The sequence below is a fragment of the Falco peregrinus genome, chromosome 2 (genome assembly GCF_023634155.1).
Source record: "Falco peregrinus isolate bFalPer1 chromosome 2, bFalPer1.pri, whole genome shotgun sequence".
NCBI classification, from domain to species: Eukaryota; Metazoa; Chordata; class Aves; order Falconiformes; family Falconidae; genus Falco; species Falco peregrinus.
The window spans coordinates 18,523,283-18,541,041 of NC_073722.1; the positions used below are offsets into that span (position 1 = coordinate 18,523,283).

The 17,759-nt window shown below is 45.2% G+C and overlaps 1 protein-coding gene across 13 annotated transcripts in view; it reads left to right on the forward strand.

Annotated features, from left to right (window-relative positions):
• Positions 1-11,920, forward strand: part of SEC31A (SEC31 homolog A, COPII coat complex component) — a 45,449-nt gene extending 33,529 nt beyond the window's left edge. For 6 of the 13 annotated variants that reach the window (XM_055796213.1, XM_055796215.1, XM_055796220.1 and 3 more), the window contains 5 exons: positions 4,478-4,536; positions 6,695-6,967; positions 7,343-7,462; positions 10,320-10,391; positions 11,328-11,920. In XM_055796213.1, coding sequence (XP_055652188.1) covers positions 4,478-4,536; positions 6,695-6,967; positions 7,343-7,462; positions 10,320-10,391; positions 11,328-11,507 — 704 coding nt within the window. In that variant the 3' untranslated portion in view covers positions 11,508-11,920. Of the gene's footprint in view, positions 1-2,752; positions 2,801-4,477; positions 4,537-6,694; positions 6,968-7,342; positions 7,463-10,319; positions 10,392-11,327 lie in introns of all 13 variants that reach the window. The other 7 variants (XM_055796208.1, XM_055796212.1, XM_055796216.1 and 4 more) reach the window with 2 other exon arrangements.
• The last annotated feature ends 5,839 nt before the right edge of the window (positions 11,921-17,759 follow it).

Below are 17,759 nucleotides of genomic sequence, written 5' to 3' on the forward strand. Positions count from 1 at the left end.
TGGCTGACATGAGCATGTTTGAGCATGCATGGTGAGAGCGCATGCACTGAGGTGGGGCTAGATGTCTCCTTGTGACTGCCTGGACTTAACTGTTTGCTGTGGGACGGCGACCTCACTTGTGACAACAAACCTGTCTTTTCACTTAGAAGCCTGTGAAACAGCAGCTTTGCATATTTCAGACTACAGGAAGTACGAGCGGTCCTTTTTTTAAACCTGGCCAAACATACTTCGCATCCAGGTGGTCCAGCTGAGAGTCAGGGACCAGATCTGTGAAGCTGGGAGCAGAGGGAATATCGGGCAGGACCTGAGGGATATTCCAGGATGCTGGCTCTACTAACAGGCACTAAGGAGCTCACTGTGACTCACTCTCTATTTTAAAAGTCTGTTAGGGGTGATGCAGTGCAGAAAATGCGTAATTGTCTTTGATTCGGCAGCAGGAGTAGGTGCTCCTGGCATCTGTGAGGCTGGGAGCCCACACCTCTTTATGGCATTGCCTTCACACACATGCTCGTGTTTTGGGGAGAAACTGTCTTTTGCTCTGTCAAAAAATAGAGAAGACTGGTGTAGGGCAGCTGCAAGGGGAGAAAAGGCCTTTTCCCTCCCATCCTGCACCCAGATTCAGTGTCCCCTCTGTTCTTGGAAATGCTGTACTGTGACCTCTCCTGACCCTGTATTATGGGGCATGTCAAACTTGTATCTCTAAGCCAGAGAGGAGTTACTAAATTAAACAGAGGAAGAGGTGCCGGATAGGGTTCTGGGCCTGGGATGTGAATCAGCACATTATGATGCAGCCAGCATAGCTTCTGCACCTCCAAATAAATGCAAGGAACAAGAAAATGGTTCTTATTCATTTTACTACTCTACTTGCGTCACTGGCTGGCACTTCAGATCTGTCACTTGCTACGTTTCTGGCGTTAATAGTGAAGGGATGTAGTCAGTGAGGCATCTTAGAGCAGGTGAAGCTTTGTACTCTGGGCAATAGAAATTAGGGACATTGACAATAAAACCTGATTTGTAAAATTGTATAATCCACTTAGTAGTCTAACACATCTTGCCCATGTCATTTTAGTGTAAGGGGAATTGAAGCGGTCGTTATTTGCATTGCCTTGCCAGATTTCTTTTCAAAATCGAAAGTTGTCCGTACTAGTTTTTTTATAAAACTTCTTGAGAATTATTGGTGTTGCTTGTGTTTTTCCAGCAGCTGTATTAAGAAGGCAGCCAGTACAAAGTGTCAGGCCTTCAGGAACCCAAACCTGGGCATTATCTCCGATTCCTGGCAAATGCCAGCCTTGGGCTGAAATGCAGAGGGTGGACTGCAGGGCACAGTGAGGTGCTGAGACCAGGTGTCTCATGCATGTGGGCTGCTGGCATACAATTGCTGCCTGTGGCTGACGAACTATGGAAAAAAGATAAGAGCTATCTAAAAAGTACACTGCTTTCCTTCCAGTTTTTGATTATGCCTTTCAAAAAACATATAAACAAAGAGAAAAAGCTTGCTTTTTAAGTGCAGAAATGATGGTGTAATGCTTAATGTGTAACCACCACCATATTTTCCAGAGTAGCTGCATTGCTTTGTGAAGGGCCCCTTGGCATGAGATCCCATAAAACAACAGAAATCTGCAGCCAGACGCAGATCTCACCTGTAACTCTGAATGTTCCAGTGCAGAGCATAACAGTGATGCTGATCTTGGCTTTGAAGTGGTGGTGCGCTTTTGTGTGTGGTGATGATCCAATCAGAACATCGTGTATCACTTCACAGATAATGATTATCTTAAAGGAGGGGGGGAGGGGGATGGTAAGGCAGGAAGGAAAAAAGATCTCACATTTGAAGTCTTGAAAAGCACCTGCACTTTGAACTGGCTTGGATTTAAAAATCACTTTAAAAAATAGTTCTGTAAGTATCTTCTGGGTTTTGCAAATGCATATAACATCAATATGTTAAGCTGTGCTTAGAGCTCCAGTAAGCAGGAAAAGCCCAAATTTAATTTCACTTTCAACCTATCTCACTTTGTTTTGTGATAGGTCTTTGAACCGGCTTTCAAGGGAGTTTCAATTTTCAGAATCTTGCATCTTGTGTGGAATTGTGATAGAGCAAATCTGAGCTAAGGGAAGGGTTAGCACCAGAACTGCATTAGACAAACCCCAGGAACAGCAGCACGCTCATCTCCAGTGTTCCTCTTCTCTTTGAAATGGCAAATGCTTTGTCGGCTGTGTTTTGCCCTTTGGATTTATTACTCGGGCTGAGCAAGCAATGTGTCTTTTCACATGGGTCCAAAGCTGCAGTGTGAACGTACTCCTTTCGCTGGGCTGGATGCAGTTGAGAGCACACCTTGATTTGGGAAAATGCTTGACTTCCACTTTGAAATGAAGTACTTTAAGCATCTTCTGAAAAGTTGCAAAGAGTAATGATCTGTTGGCTGCATCAGCTGGTGGGAATAGAAAATGAGAGCACCAGAAGAGATAAGAAAGTGGGCCAGGACTCTGCAATATTTGTCAGAAACAACCAGAAACGCTGATTAACTGCATGGGAAGAGCAACAGGCTCGTTTTCAGGGAAGACAGACAAAAGTAATTCCACAGGGTGGTTTGAACAGATGACTTGTCTCTAAAATGGCATTGTAATTAGGTTAGGCATTTTTTCTCCTGACTTCTTGTGCTTATTGAAACTAAATTGCTAGTCAGAAATTACAAACCAATTGTTTTATTATTTTCAATGGAAATCTTTTTTAGTTCTCTTTGCATTTTATCTGCAGAAAGTCTACCAACTCAAGACCAGGCCCCTCCCTTCGCAGGTGAACTAGGTACCACCTAACCTGAAAATTACAGCCACTACATGAAATCAATTGAACAGACATCAGTAACACATATGTTCTTCAGAGAACATAAGTGTGATGCTGTTTGCTGATTAGACTTCAATCAAATTAATTTTCAGTTCCTTAATTAAAACCAATAACAACATATCTGGAGTTTTTAACCACAGAAACAAATGCTGGTTTTCTTTTTAAAGCAATTTTTTCCAGGAAATTAACAGCAATAACAGTCTGAGATATTTTCTTGTGTTATCACTATTAACACTGCAGAAGTTAGACTTCCTGTATCAGAAATACTCTGGGATTTTCTGGATAAGGGGGGAACAGAGGAGCTCCTGGGGCACATGGCTGCCAGGAGATGGCACTGCCTTTGGTTAAAGAGAAAGCAGATGTGAAAGGGGCTTTAAATTCTTTCATTTACCCCTTTAACATGCTCTGGATGTGGAACCTTTTCAACAAAAGCTCAGGAGCAAATGAAAATTCAGATAAATTGAACAAATTCTGCAGTGAAGTTAAGCTCTAAGGTGAATTCATCATCTGCTAAGTGAAAAACACTGTGGTGAAAAAGTCCATTGAGCAGGGATTTGGTTTTGTTGGCTTTTTGTGGCTTTGTGCAATAAATCCTGATTACTCGGCGAGGCTGTGGTCCCGGTTACATGCATTCTGAGATGGTTAACTATTTCTAATGCACTAATGCAAGCTTTGGTGTAGAAATCTTGCAACTGCACAGAGTGTGCTTTCTTGGAAGATCAGATGTGGTAGGAACAACACCCCAGACTCTGACTGAACCTGCTCAGACATCCTCTGTGCTGCTCCCAGTTTGAAACAAACTGCCCTTGGTGCCGAAATCTGGATTTTGCCACCTTGCTCCAGCAGCTGTGCTCTGCTTTTGGGACAAAAACACCCATAAATGTGCTGTAGCTGGCAGGGGAATCCTGATTTTATGGCTGTCTTGTATCTCCAGGGTGGCTGGGTGAATCTGGCCTGCAATGTTTAAGGCTCCTGTTGCCTCTTATGCCTCTATGTTGTGTTGCTGGGGAACATGTCAACTGTTGTATAAATCCATCACAGTATGCAATTGCAGCAAGAGCAGCTCTTGGGAAATGGATGCAGCTTAATGGTAGTTTTATTCACCCATGGTTTCTGACATATTTGCTGCTGATTAATGTTTATAATTATGTTACAGTGATCATGGGGGCGGGAAAGGCAGCTCAGAACCAGTTCTCATTTGAGTGTGGTACAGATGGGAGAAACCTTCACGGGTAGCTGAAGCTGTCTTCATGTATACAGTCTGTATAGCAGATCTGTGTTCTAGGTGTGGTAGGCAGCTGCCTGCCTCTTCAGAGGGTGTGTCTGCTCAAAGGCTTTTTTTTATTCCTGTGAGAGAATAAAAAAAAATTTTCAAAAAAATATCAACTTCTATCAAAGTTGAGAACTGTTGGTCAAGATGCCAAACCTGCACAGTGGGTGCAGAGCCCAGAGGGTCTGATGGCTGGCGTGCTGTGGCTGGTGCAGGAGCTGTTCTGGTCCCCAGTGAAGGGAAGAAGAGCAGGGAGGTGAGGGCAGGCTCTGCCGAGCCCCTGCCAGTAGAGCTGTAGTGGGGAGCTGAGCTCAAGAAGCCATCGCTACTCTCCCGAGGTGCTTAAGTCTGTTTTCTTTCTGTTCCAGGGCCTCAGAATGGCTGGAATGACCCTCCTGCCCTGAACAGAGCTGCCAAGAAGAAGAAGGTACTCAAAGTATCCTGTCTTGACACAGCTGAGTGCCTACCACTTTAAAAGCAGTAACTTAAGCTGTTCCTGGGAAATCTGTTGGCAGGAGAAGAAAAAAGGGCTAGCAGCAAACAGAAGCTGCACCTCGTGAGCAGAAATGGCCTTATGCCTCTCCAATATGCATTCTCTCTCAAAATATTTAAGCCTCTAAAGAGATGGTGGCTTTTTGCTAAAGTTGTGGTTGTTAATAACAGCGTAGATCCTGGTTTGAGGGAAGAAAATACCTTGGGCTTTCTTCATCTGCAGTAAAGCAGATGAGTTTTGCAGGAGATGATACTTTTGTGAAATAATGAGGCCATACAAATTGTTACAGATTACAGACTGTGCCAGAGCTGAAAGCCATTTATACTGATTAAGGGTCTGACCCCGAGAGATGCTGAGAGTAAGGCAATTTTCATGATGGAGACAGTATAGTTTTGTAAAATGGATTTGGATTGCAGCAGGACAGAATAACTGGGGATGCTTGGCACAGAGCAGAGTAAGCCTTTTCATCCCCTGGTGCTGCTATAGTCTTGCATATCTCCACAGCAGTCGGTGTCATCTGCTGCTCTCTGAGCCTGGTGCATTTGGGAAGCAAGTGTCAGTCTGGAGTGTGTTAAGTGTGGAGAGAGAAAAGTTGGAGCAAGCAAGATAAGGTCTGGGTGAAGGTGAAGGCAGAATTCTTCCTTACTCTGAGTTTTGGTCTCTGCAGTTCAAGATGAAGGAGCTTTTGGAGGATAGATAGGGGATGCTTTGTGTGCTTGTGACTGCCCCCAGTGCTGGGGCGTTTCTCGCACAGCAGCCGGCATGCGGCTTTTCGGGGCTTCAGGCTCTTAAGTAGAAGGAGGAGAGTTGTCAGTGAGAATAACTGCTGGACCTGAGAGCTCAAGAAGCAGCCTTCTGCAAGCAGGGGTTTTGTTGCTGCTCAGTTTGTGTCACAGCCAGAATATCTGCCATAGCCAGGTCTCGAGGATTGGCTCCCTCCTAAATAAGGGCTTATTTGTTGCATTCACTCTTGAGTATTCAACAAACCTCTGTCAGAAATGTTTCTGTTTCCCTTATGTCTGCTCTATGAGGGGGTAGTTTAGGGTATTCTGAAATGACTCACCACAATGGACTGTTGTAAAATAGAAGAACTGTCTGGCATTTTAAGCCAGCTGTAATTTGCAACTGTTTTCTACCTAAGAATTTACCCACCATTCAAATGTTTATTGTTGTGATTAATTGCTTTTATAGCTGACTTTGGTGCTGGATTGAGAATATTTTTCTCAATACTAATAACTACTAGCTTAATTCTGGCATCATTCAAGATGGCGTTCAGGGTTCTGTAATCTTTCCTTTTTTTTTCCATGCACACACAAAGAAATGTGCTTATTCTCATGGGAGATCTTTCTTCTGTTTGGATTCCTGTATGATGTGCAGTGGAGGCCAGTAGCTCATTTGGTTGTTTCTTCCCTCTACCAAGCGTTTCAGAAACGCTTCTGTGTAAAGACTGGCAGATGCTTAGGGATGAATCTGAAATGCATTCATAATCTGTCCTAGCGCAAACCTGTTTGCCAGAAGCTTGAAAGGCTCTCAGAAGCTTTATCGGTGCATGTTGCTAGCTGTGACCTATGTACTGCGGAGACAAAAATGTACCCTTGAAAGTGAGACACAAAAATCTAAATATAATGACCCAACAGTAAGAATAGATGTAGGTGTCAGTTAACTTTCATTAGTGTAACTGTTCTGTTAGTGCTGGTCTAACAAACCTCTGTTTTGTACCCTTAGCAGAGAGAGGTTGGCTTTGATTTGAGGTGGCTGTGCTCAGCTTTTGTGGCTGGGGGCGGGTTGGGCAGACTGCTCCTGCCCTGCGTGGGCAGGACAGGCAGAACACACAGGACTGGAAATGCAGGAGGATATTACTGCTCCAGGGCACTTCTTGCTGTGCAACTGCGGCCAGAGGAATGGGCTTATTTAGCCAGAGTGAAATCCTGTATTGCCTGCCCCTGTTATTTCTATATCCTGGGGACTCAGCAGCTTGCCTGGAAGCTCTCAGTTGCTATGGGTTGGGAGGTCTAGGAGCTGGATGTTGTGCTCTGCCTGGGCATCCACAGCAGCATAAATGCACTGGTGTCTTTTTTTTTCTTTTCAACAGGTCCCTGATAACTTCCTGCCCCCGGTTCCCATCACTTCCCCTATCATGAATCCACTGGCAGATCCGCAGTCTCAGATGCAGCAGCCTCTGGGCCCGGCACCAGCCATGGGCACACCCAGCTTCCAGCCACCGCACCTCCCTGTGGGACAGCCGGTGCTGCAGGGGGGCTACCCTGCTGCTCCCCAGCCCCTGGGACCATGCATCATGCCACCCGCCGCTTCCAAACCCAGTACAGAGGGGGCCCCGGGGGCCCCAATTGGCAATGCCATCCAGGTAATGTAGCCCCAGCGTTGCGTGGTTCTGGCTTGTGCGTCAGTAGAGGCTTGCAGGCTGGGGTCCTGTTGGCCAGGTGGAGTTTTTAGTCACTAGCTCTGCACCACGCTAGCACGTTGCTGCTGTAGTCTCCACCTAGACAGTACCTCTTCGCAGTTAATGCTCTAGTCAATATGGACCAACAAGCTGTTTCCTTATGTGACTTCACAGCTCTCCAGAGGGAGTGACAGCAGATGCTCTTACTGTCACCTCCACACACCCACAGGGAAGAAATAGGAGTTGTGCCAAGCTGGCTAATAATGCCACTTGGTTTAGTTGAAAACAACGAGTGGTCACGGTGACCTGGAAAAGCCTCACCTGCTCTCTGTTCCTCAGCACGTGCAGGCATTGCCAACAGAGAAGATCACCAAGAAGCCCATCCCTGAGGAGCACCTTATTCTGAAGACTACATTTGAAGCTCTTATCCAGAGGTGCCTGCTGTCTGCCTCTGACCCGGTATGTCTGCAGCATTCCCAGAGTGCCCTTGTGTTTGGGTGAATCACAGCATCTCCTGAGAGCTTTTTTTTTTTTCTAAAGGCTGCTTTGAGCAGCCACAAGCAATGCATAGAAAAGCTGTATCCACATAGGATGTGGCAGTCGGGGCCAGAACACAGCCAGCTGCCCAAGCACTTTGACTCTGGTCCTTACAGACCTCAGCAGGGGCAGAATACCATGGTGCCGTTTATGGGGAGGGAGTTAACCCATTGCAGCCCTCTCTGTTGCTCTTTTCTAAGGAGGAAGGTTGGAACTGGTTATAGTTGAGGTTTTGATGTTGATGGGTTAAAAAAAAAAATCTAAAACCTTCAGAAAGGGCTGTCCTTCCTTCTGTCAGGTGATCACTGTGGATGTGTGCCCTGTACACTTGCTTAACTTCTGCTTGTAATTCAGAGCAGGAAGCAGCTGGTATTATGCCAGGTCTGAGACAAGGCTCACATGTGTGAGTACATGCCACAGATTTTGATCTGTGATTTCTGATAACGAACTCATTTCAAAAGAAAATAACAGGTAGCAGAGAAGTACAAGGTTATGGGCTTTAACATGATGGATGGAGCTGGATAGGAAAAACATTTCCTTTGGCAGTTAAGTTAGTACTTTGTAAATGAGCCATCTGTCTTAAAGTTTCTCATTTATTTCCAGTGGTCAGTAAATAGCACGCTACCTCAAAGCCCATATGCTGACTGTTCAGCTCATGCCTGCTGCATGCTGAAAGGTGGATGATGAAAGACAAGCTGGTGATGTGCAGAGAGCTTTGTGCACTAAATGTGCTTGGTCAGCAGCACAGACTCACACTCCTGTTACAGTAACTGGGAGCTGAGCTGTCTGAGGGCTCTGTGGCCACAGCTGTGGGAGTATGTTGGGCGTTTGATGTCACTTCTGTCTTAAGTCTGCTGTACAGTTTCTGCTGGCTCTGTAATTTAGACTTGGCACTTGAATGTATGTACCCCTCCTGTGGTTCTCAGCCCAGCAATTTCAGGGTGGACTCACCCACGCACACATTTACAGAAGCTTTTCAAGGCCATAGACCTTTCTTTGGACAAACTGTGTAAGGTTCAGTAGTATTCATTGCTCAACATCTGTTCTTTAAAGGTTAGGCTGTAGAGTGCAGGGCTAGAAGTTGTATACTGCACAGAGCCTTTGACCTTCACCTCCTCTGAGTGCCCCTTCCCCCAGACACACAAAGAAGGCAAAAGCATTCAGTTCACACCTGCACCCAGGGATTGCTTTTCTGCTCTGTCATCATATTTTGCTTGCTTCTTGTTAAGTGTCTTTGATTTCCTTAGGCAGAGCAAGCGTTTCTGGCACACAGCGCCGAGACACAACACCCTGACTGTGTACATCAGTTATTGTCAGAACAAATGCAGACACTACTCAGTTATTAGATTCTGAAGGAGAACATGGGAACTGGAAGCAAAAAGTGAGGAGAACAACTAGTTCACACTTCTTCCACCTAATTTCCTTTAGCTGGAGAGATGTCTTGGTGTTCCACTAAACACAATGTATTCCTCTAGGCCCTAGTTGGCCATCTGTAAAATGAAAACAGCATGTATGCCTTTTTGCAGGTTTTGAAGCAAATGTTCTAAGTCCTGTATCTGGGAGAGTTAGCCAGTCCAAAAGAATTAGCCAGTTTATCTGCCTCTCCTGGGGTATATTTTCCTTACTTGTCTCAGTTCCTTGACAGCGTAACTGCTGCTGAGGGGTTTGCCACGTGTGGCCTGAGATCGGTGTGCTGTGTTCTCCTTTATGCCCTTTGCCATCCAAACAGCTTTCCCTAAATTCTAGTACAGCAGGCAGCCACCAGTCTGTCTTAGCCCTGATCCAGAGTGTTGCCATAGGCTTTGTTGGTTTCTCTCTGGGCGACTGTTTAATCCAGGGAAACATTTCAGTTGCCAGGGGAAATGGCACAATCCTAAGTGAAGATGGGTTGAAGTGCATACTGATTTGGGAGCAAGTTCCATTACTGTTGTGCACTGATGCCATTTCTACTGCTGTTGACCACCTTTTTTGTGCTTCTGTAATTGTAACCTTGATGCTTTATTGCTGCTTTATTATTCTGGATTAAAATCTTCAATTTCTGTAGCTGTTTAAAAAAAAAAGGCGAATAAAAACTAAACGGTGGATAAAAATCCATTTCTCTGGCAGCTGCTGTGGCACTCCAGTAGAATATACTGGTGTTATTTTAAGAGCCCTTGGTGGCAGAATAATTCCAGACACATGAATGTGTGGTTTGCTCTAGATAAAATTATGGAAGTGTAAAGGACTTGGGAGGACAGTTTGGGTTATGCTATTAGTTTTTCTGTTGAAATGAAAGCGTACAAACTAACTTGTAGTTCAACTAATCAAATATTGGAAAATATAATTAGGATTTGCCATAAAGGACTGAGTTGTACTTCCTTAGACTTCAGTGACTGCATGTGCCCTTAAGCACATTAACACTGCTGGATACCTGATTCCAGTAATAACTTTATCCAGCTATCGTGCTTTGCCAGTGAACCAAAAAAAAAAATCCATGCTGCAACTCAGAATTTTGTCACTTTTCCGTATCAGCTATACCAGTGGGCTTTGGAATGTACCTCTTAACAGTTTACTAGTCTCTGTAGCTAACTAGAGCAGTTACATGTGGAGAACCAGTCATATCATGTGGCCTTTCCTGGAAAAATCAGGGGAGAAAAGTACAGAGCAAAGAATTCAAATGATGTGTTAGGAAAATGTTGTTGAGAAAGGAATTTCACATGCTGCATGGACCTATGCAATAATATCAGATCAGTATGGTATTCTTAAAATCTGTGTTCTAATGTATGTATTTCTTTTGCAGCAAACCAAGAGGAAACTAGATGATGCAAATAAACGCCTGGAGTTTCTGTATGACAAACTTAGGGAACAGACAGTAAGTTCTGTTGCTTCCCCCTCACCCCAGATATTGCAGGTATAGCCAAGGATTTCATTGGTGGTGTGGATCTCTCTGCAATATGTAAAGGTGCTTGTTCTTTCTTTGGAAGCATGCTTCAAATCCATTTATTGTATGTTTCCATACATTTCCCAGAAACTGGTAGATAGTGCTTGGCCCTAAGTGCCTCTGCAGACTTCACAGTGTTTGGGCCACGTCATGAGTTGTATGGTGCTGTGCAGGAGCTGTGCTGAGCCCAAAGAGCAGAGCTCCTTGTAGTAGGCACTGTGTGAATGCATCAGGAGGGTTCCTGTCACCAGCAGAATGAACCCAGCACAGCAAGTTCCCCCGCTCCCAGCAGGGAGTGAGAAACGTGCAGCCTGGGGTCAGAAAAAAAACAGAAGATGTAGATATTGAAGGCTCATTGACTTCACCAGAGGGCAGATGTGCAAGTACTTTTGAGGATCTGGTAACTTTTCCAAAGTCTTCCAGGAGGTCTGTGGCAGAATAAAAGGACTGGGCTTAGATCTCTTTAGTACTTTAGGATTAGAGTGGTCTGATCCTGTCGTTTTCAGGCCATCTTTGCTGAGCAATTAACTTTAGCCCAGAGGTATAAAAGCTCAGTAGGTCTTTCATGCACCACAGTCTGTCACAGCAGGTCTCCCACATCAGGGAATTGCACCCAGGGGCTGGCAGTGAAGGCTTGCAGAGCTTTGCAGTGCTGCAGAGAAGGTATGTTCTGGTTGAAGTCTGCTGTTAGTCTTCCCAGTGACTGTTCCCAGTGTGGTGCAGCTCTGAAGGTGGCTGTCATTCAAGGAATTAATTGCTACACTTTTCCGAGGGCCAAATGTTACACTCAGGACCTCTGTTTTTCTAGCACTAGTGTATGCATTGTTTCCTCTTTCTGCTGACCTGCCTTGTCTGGCTTCCTTGCAGCTTTCTCCAACCATCATTAGCGGTTTGCACAACATTGTGAAGAGCATCGAAACCCGCAACTACCAGGAAGGACTGAACATCCACACGCACATAGTCAGCACCAGCAACTTCAGTGAGACCTCTGCTTTTATGCCCGTTCTGAAAGTTGTCCTCACCCAGGCCAATAAGCTGGGTGTCTGAAGTCACCCTGCGTTTGCAAAGCCTTGACGGTTGCTTTTCCAAAGAAGTGCATTTCTACAGCAAATGTGCAGGAAATAGACAAAAATGCTAGTCCTTACAGCATGTTGCAGTAGAGCACTGACAAAATGGCATTACACTCTCCCTGCAAAATACTTCATTTTAGGTGGGCCGTGGGGCCCTGGTGCTTTTTATTTTAATCTTTTTCCCATCCCTGTTGTCTACAAATAGTATATTTAATGGATGATGCCCCATATCGTCAATTTTTAGATGCATGTTATCCTGCTAAACGGTGGCTTTTAACAGATTTGTGTTTAAAAAATGAGATAGGTTGTATATCAGACCCTAAAACAGATTATTCCCTTCTACCCCACTGTCCCTTATCCACCAGATTAAAGAGTCTGATCATATTAAAATGTATTTGGTCTTTCATTTTATGAAGCTGCTTACAGTTCTTTTATTATAATCTACATGTTAAATAGCTTAATGTTGCACTGGGGCAAACAAGCGAAATAAAGGCTCATGTGATATGTTCAATAAATGTTAATTTATTAAAATGTGTCTTTATGAACTGCAACTTAGATTTTGAACCTGAAGTACAGTGGGGCGGCTTTCTGTTGTGTCCTAGGCGTGAGGATATTTTTTTCCTTCATGCTTACCACTAAAAGCTCTGTTTAACATTTGTAGAGATCTACATTTCAAAGAAAGGTTTAGCAAGGATTCTGAACACACCTGTGTGCATTTTTAAAAGCTAAGAATGGAAATAGTGGAATGGTTTAAGCTACCCATACAGAGACACTGATACCTAGTGTGTAAACAAGGTCCACGTTGTTTCTTGCGGTCCCCTGAACCTGAAGATTACTGCTCGCTGCACTGTGAGGGCATGCAAGCGTGCTTCTGCAAGCCGGGTCAGGTGAGTTTCATAGCACGCTGTCTTTCCCTGTGGCACTGTTGGAGTTGGCTTTAAGTTTTAAAAATTTGAAACACTGTGCCACAAATAGCACTTATGCCTAGGAGGAGGAACAACAGTTGGAAGAAATGTCCCGATTTAAAATAAAAAAAGTCTTTGACTGAAAACTATCTAAAATACCAGTGCCTGTAGAATGCAGATTTGGCAACACATTCTGCAAGAAATATTATAAATAACAATGCATTGCTGGCTTCTGTGACTTAAGCTGATTATGAGTCACAGATCTGTCAGGCAAAACATTTCCTCCAGCAAAATTGAGCTTAATTTTATTTCCTTGCAGTGTTTTCTGACCTCATAAGCTTTTATAATTGGTGAGTGTAAAGCATCAATTCGGAGTTGCTTTGTTTCAGGAGTTTTAAAAAAAAAATTGGGGTCGTTTTCTTCACCTTAATCTTGGTTCTAGGTTTCTAAGCAGTGTTACAAGTAGGTTTGTATTCTGGTCCTGTCACCTGGAAGGTTTGCGGGTGTCCTGCTTTATTCATCCATGCCCTTAAAGACTCCTTGTCCAGAAGGCTCTGGTATTGGCTAAACCACATTTAAAAAAAAAATGTGAAGTATGTTAATGCTGCCAGAAACTGTTAATAAGGAAATGGCAGTCTATCTCGGTGGGAAAAACATTCAGGTCACCAGCCCCATACCTGATCGCTGGGACCACGTTACCTAGTAAATATTTCACAGCACTTCCTGATGTGGATGAGAATGGCAGTGGCTCGGTGTGCTTCACCTTTCCTCCCCTGGGCCTGCCTTCTGCAAGCCTGGAATGAAATGCTGGGGCCTTGGTAAGGGAGAAGGCAGCAGCAAAGGGGCTGCCACCTGCAGCAGAAGCAGAATTTGGGTAGCTTAGTACCCCGGGATCTCCGCACGCGGAAAGGAGTGCTGCACTGAACTTCAGTGTTGATTTCTCCCTCAGAGCAAACTGGGTGCAGTCTGGCCAGAGGAACATAGACCCTTGTGTCTTGATTCAAGGTGGGCAAGAGCAATTTTTAAAAGGATACGTGCAAAGGTAGACAGGAATAAAATAGAAAAAAACCTCAGTAGGGTGAAAAGCAGGTGTGCTGGGCTGGCCTGATGTTTCTGTGGTAACACTGTTCAGCAAGTCAAGGAAAGCAAAATTGAATCTGAGCACCTCAGGACCAAACTGGTGGATGGGAGATGCTGCAAGGAGAATTCAGGAGCTGGTCTTGCATATGCTCTCACTGAGTATTTTGGGAGTACTCCTGGACAAGAAGCTGGAGTAGTGGCTGGCAAGTGGCACTTGTGGAGGATGTGCGGATGGTCCACAGTTTGTGAAGTTGGCTGTTTCTGGCAGTAACAGCTGGGGAGACTGATGGTGGTGGCAGAAGAAGTCTACACTCTGGTAGGTGCGTTGTGCAGGGTTCTGGGCAAAAGCATTGCTGTAAACTGGAAGTTCGTAAGTTGGGAATAAAGAGCAGTGGGAACCGAGAGTGCTAGCTGGGAACAGTTCTCCAGTATGATGTGGCTTTGTAAAAGCCAAGGAATGTTCAAAGGCATTGCACAAGCTTTTGTGAGACTTCCATCCACGTAAAAGAGGATGCCGAGTGAGAAGGGACTCGGCAAGGCACACAGATTTCGAGGACTGAAGAGTTTGTTTAAAGGAAGAGGTTAAATAAACTGCTTGTTTGCCTAGTGAGGAGCACAAGGGAATCAGGTTGATTGGAGCTGAAGAGCAGTGAGAAAAAATGTTGGTATGAGCTGGCCACGAGTAAGCTTGGTCTGGAAATTGAAGTGGTCAAAAATGAGACCACTGGATCACAAGGAAACACTGGGGTTTTCTGAGGTGGTAGTATCTTTGGGTACCATGATGTTGCATCACCAGCCTGGACACTGTACGTCAGCAATAATCTCAGTCTTCTCACTGAAAAGGAAAGCTGTTCTCCACCTTGGGCATCCTTGGGAGCTCAGGACCAGAAAACTGCACTGCCCAAGTACGTAACAGGAGTGGATGCAAAAATCTGCTACTCTTCTCCTGAGAGCAGCTGAGATGGATAATAGTAGTTAATCAGTTATGATGCCGTCTGTTCGTATCTTCAAGGAATGCCAAGCAATTAGCCACCCATCTGATGTTATAAATGTAAATGGCCATCTTCATTTACGGAAGACAATGAAGCCCTGCCAGTTTATGCTGGCAAAATAATTTGGCCCCAAATAGCCTACTTTTGATCTCACTGAGTGAGAAGACATTTATACCATGGTATTAACACCAACCAAGCTAGTCTTCTTTGTGACCCCCACAAGGCTGCAGAATTACAAGAAAAAGGGTTGGAAGGAAATTCAAAGATGTAATGTGCAGAAACGTGGGTGTTGTCCAACAACAGCTGACACGAGGAGGCATCTCCCTACTTCAGCTGTCGCCATCCAGGCAAAAGCACCAGTCAGAGAGTCTGTGGGAAAGGGCAGAGGTAATGCGGTTCTCTCCTGCTGCGGAGGCAAATGGGTAGGGGTGTAACAGGGGCAGTGCTGCGGGGCAGGCTGGCTGTGGGCAGGTCTAAGTACTTGAGTGAAAACCTTTTCTCTGCCTGTAAAGCTCTGTAATGGATTTACCTTGGTTTTGCTGGCAGAAGTCCAAGGTCAGCATTAGACACTAATACTGAAGATTGTCTTTTAATCACTGCAGCATTTTGAGCCTGTGCAATGTTTACATCAGATTTGTTCTGTGTTGTGCCTTTTGGATAATGTAGTTCCCTGACATACAGATTGGGAATGTGGGTTTACTGTTTGGTAACTGTGTTTTCTCTGCTCAGAAGGGAGCATATGCTAGACTGACTGGGCTATTGCAAGAAAAGGGGGTGGGGGTGTCTTGCTGCCATAGCTGTTTCCCAAAAAAACTGGGGAGGGGAGGGGGCATATTTTTGGAAGCACGGCAGGGACAACATGCAGAGCAGTGGCACCACTCCCCAAAGTCCCGCAAGCTCCCCTCAGCTTTGTCCTTACCCTCACCACCATGCTGGTCCTTCGCTTCAGCAGCACAGATCCCGCCATGTCATTAGCCTGGCTGGAGACTCTGTTATGCCTGAGAGAGGAAAAAAAAGGAGTCCCTGGGTCAGATACTTCCCTCCCTTGTCACCCCCTGCCGCATCTGTGATCCTATGTGGCTCCACGTCAGTAAGTGTTCACTGTTCTGAGCCACGCTAAGCATCCATTGCAAAGACAGGGCAGCATGAATAGAGCCAGGCATGGCTCAAAGCTAAAGGGAAAAACATGCTTATATGGCCAAATGTCTGCCACCAACTGATTGTGCCTCCCCTGCAGAGGATGCTGAGTGTCCTGTTGGGTTGCCTCGTGCCGACCTGGCTTGTTCAGCTTTGAACAAGAGCCAAGGCCACCGTCAAAGTATACTGAGGAGTGTAATAAATAACGTACTGATACCAGGAACACTGTCAACATGTCCAATCTTAAATGGCGAAGCTCAGGGTAATCTTGCAGCCTTGACTTGCTGTGTGCTGAGGCACCCATTCCCATGTTTCTTCTGCCAATCCTGCACATGGGACAGAAACATCACCAAATGGTCAGGCAGGGTCTAGGGATACATTTAATGCAATCCTTACTCAAAAGAAGCTAAAGGGATCAAAACTCACAGCTTTAGAGCTATAAGTTAGCCATAAGTCTACAAGAGTATTTGACAAGGAGCACCCTAAAAAGGTAACTGCAGCTGATCTCATCAGTAAGTCTGTGTCCACCTGGACAGTAAAAGGGAGAATTCTTGAGAACCTGTTGCTCAGCTGCTTTGCCAGGTGCATGAGAAGCACTTCAATACATAAACATTAAGCACAAATTTCTTGTCCCTCTGATGTTTTAGGTTTTGTTTCCTTTTTTACCACTTAAGATCTTCATTTGAACAATGCTTTGGGGTCATCACTCAGTTTTTCATGGCAAGAGAAAAAAAAAAAAGGCCACTCTTGTCAACATTTAAATAGCTCTGCACCAAAATGTGATGGTAGCAGGCAGCAGTAGCGTTAAAATGATACTCACTGTGTTCTCATGAACTGTTTGCCACCTTTTATCACTGCTGCCCTCTTTCTTTCTTCCAGGTGGAGAATTCTAGAACGTTTAGAATATATCAAAACCAATCTTGGGTTTAATTATATACTGTCTGCCAATTTACTTGCCTCAGGAGCTGTAATTAGTAATTAATTAGCACAGCAGACTAACGTGCTTTGTACCAATATCACCCATAAAGCTGCTCTTCCCCAGGTCCAGCCCTGCATTGCTAGCAATCACCCTTCAGGAGTCGAGGCCAGCGCTGCACCAGGAGCCGTTTGGGATGGATGTGAGCTGGTGTCCGCCTGCCTCCCCCTGCCATGCTGCTCTCCAACTCTGGCAACTCGTCTCAGTAAGGCCAAGAGCCTCTAGGTCTCAAGTTATTCGGCAGGAAGGCTTTTTGGTGGGATAGGCATCACCCTGACACTGATGATGTTGCCCAGCCATGCGCTGCTACACAGAGTACAGCACAACAGGCAGGGGCCACTCGCAGGTTTAATTGCATTCCCCTGTGCTACCCTCTGCAAAGCAAGAAATAAAAACACACTTTCTCTCTGGGGCAGTACCTAATGCCAACAGCAGCACTCAGTGCCTGTTAAGTCCATGATGGTTTAATCTGAAACAAGAAACCCCACATGATTTAGGTCTTTGTCATTTGTTCTTGTGTTGGTTATCTGACACACAGTTGTGTTGGCAAAGACTAACCTGTAACCTCCTTCCTCCCAGCAAGACAGAAGTGTCTTTGTGGCACAGAGATGCCTGTCTTCATCAGTGGTAGGAATTTGCCAGCGAGATAATCACAGATTCATGCCATGGGAAGCATTTCTCACCTCAGTGCAGATGACGGATTAGCCCTCTCTTGCTGGCCAGGCTACAAGAGGATGTGCCTTGACTTGCAAGGTGTGCTGAAGCAATACTTGAAGCCTGTGCCTATCTGTTAAATAAGCTGGTGCAACATTTCAGTCAGGTTCAGAAAGGCTCTGTTCCAGGGGCAATCACACGCTTGCATGCTGCCTGTGAGCAGATTTGAGCCCACAGTTCAGCCCTCTCGCCCATCAGTGCGATTTGAGCAAGAGCTGTGCTGAGACAGACAACAGTGAGACTCATTTCAAGTTAGTTAGCTCATGATAGCACCACCGAGCGCTACATACAGGTCACCGAGACCACACCTGAATATCAGGCGCCTCTTTCATCTGCACAGAAGAGGCATTATTGCAGCAGAGGAGGCTGAACTCAGCAAGCAGATGGACACACACAACAGGAGAAAGTCTAGCTGGGACTGCCAG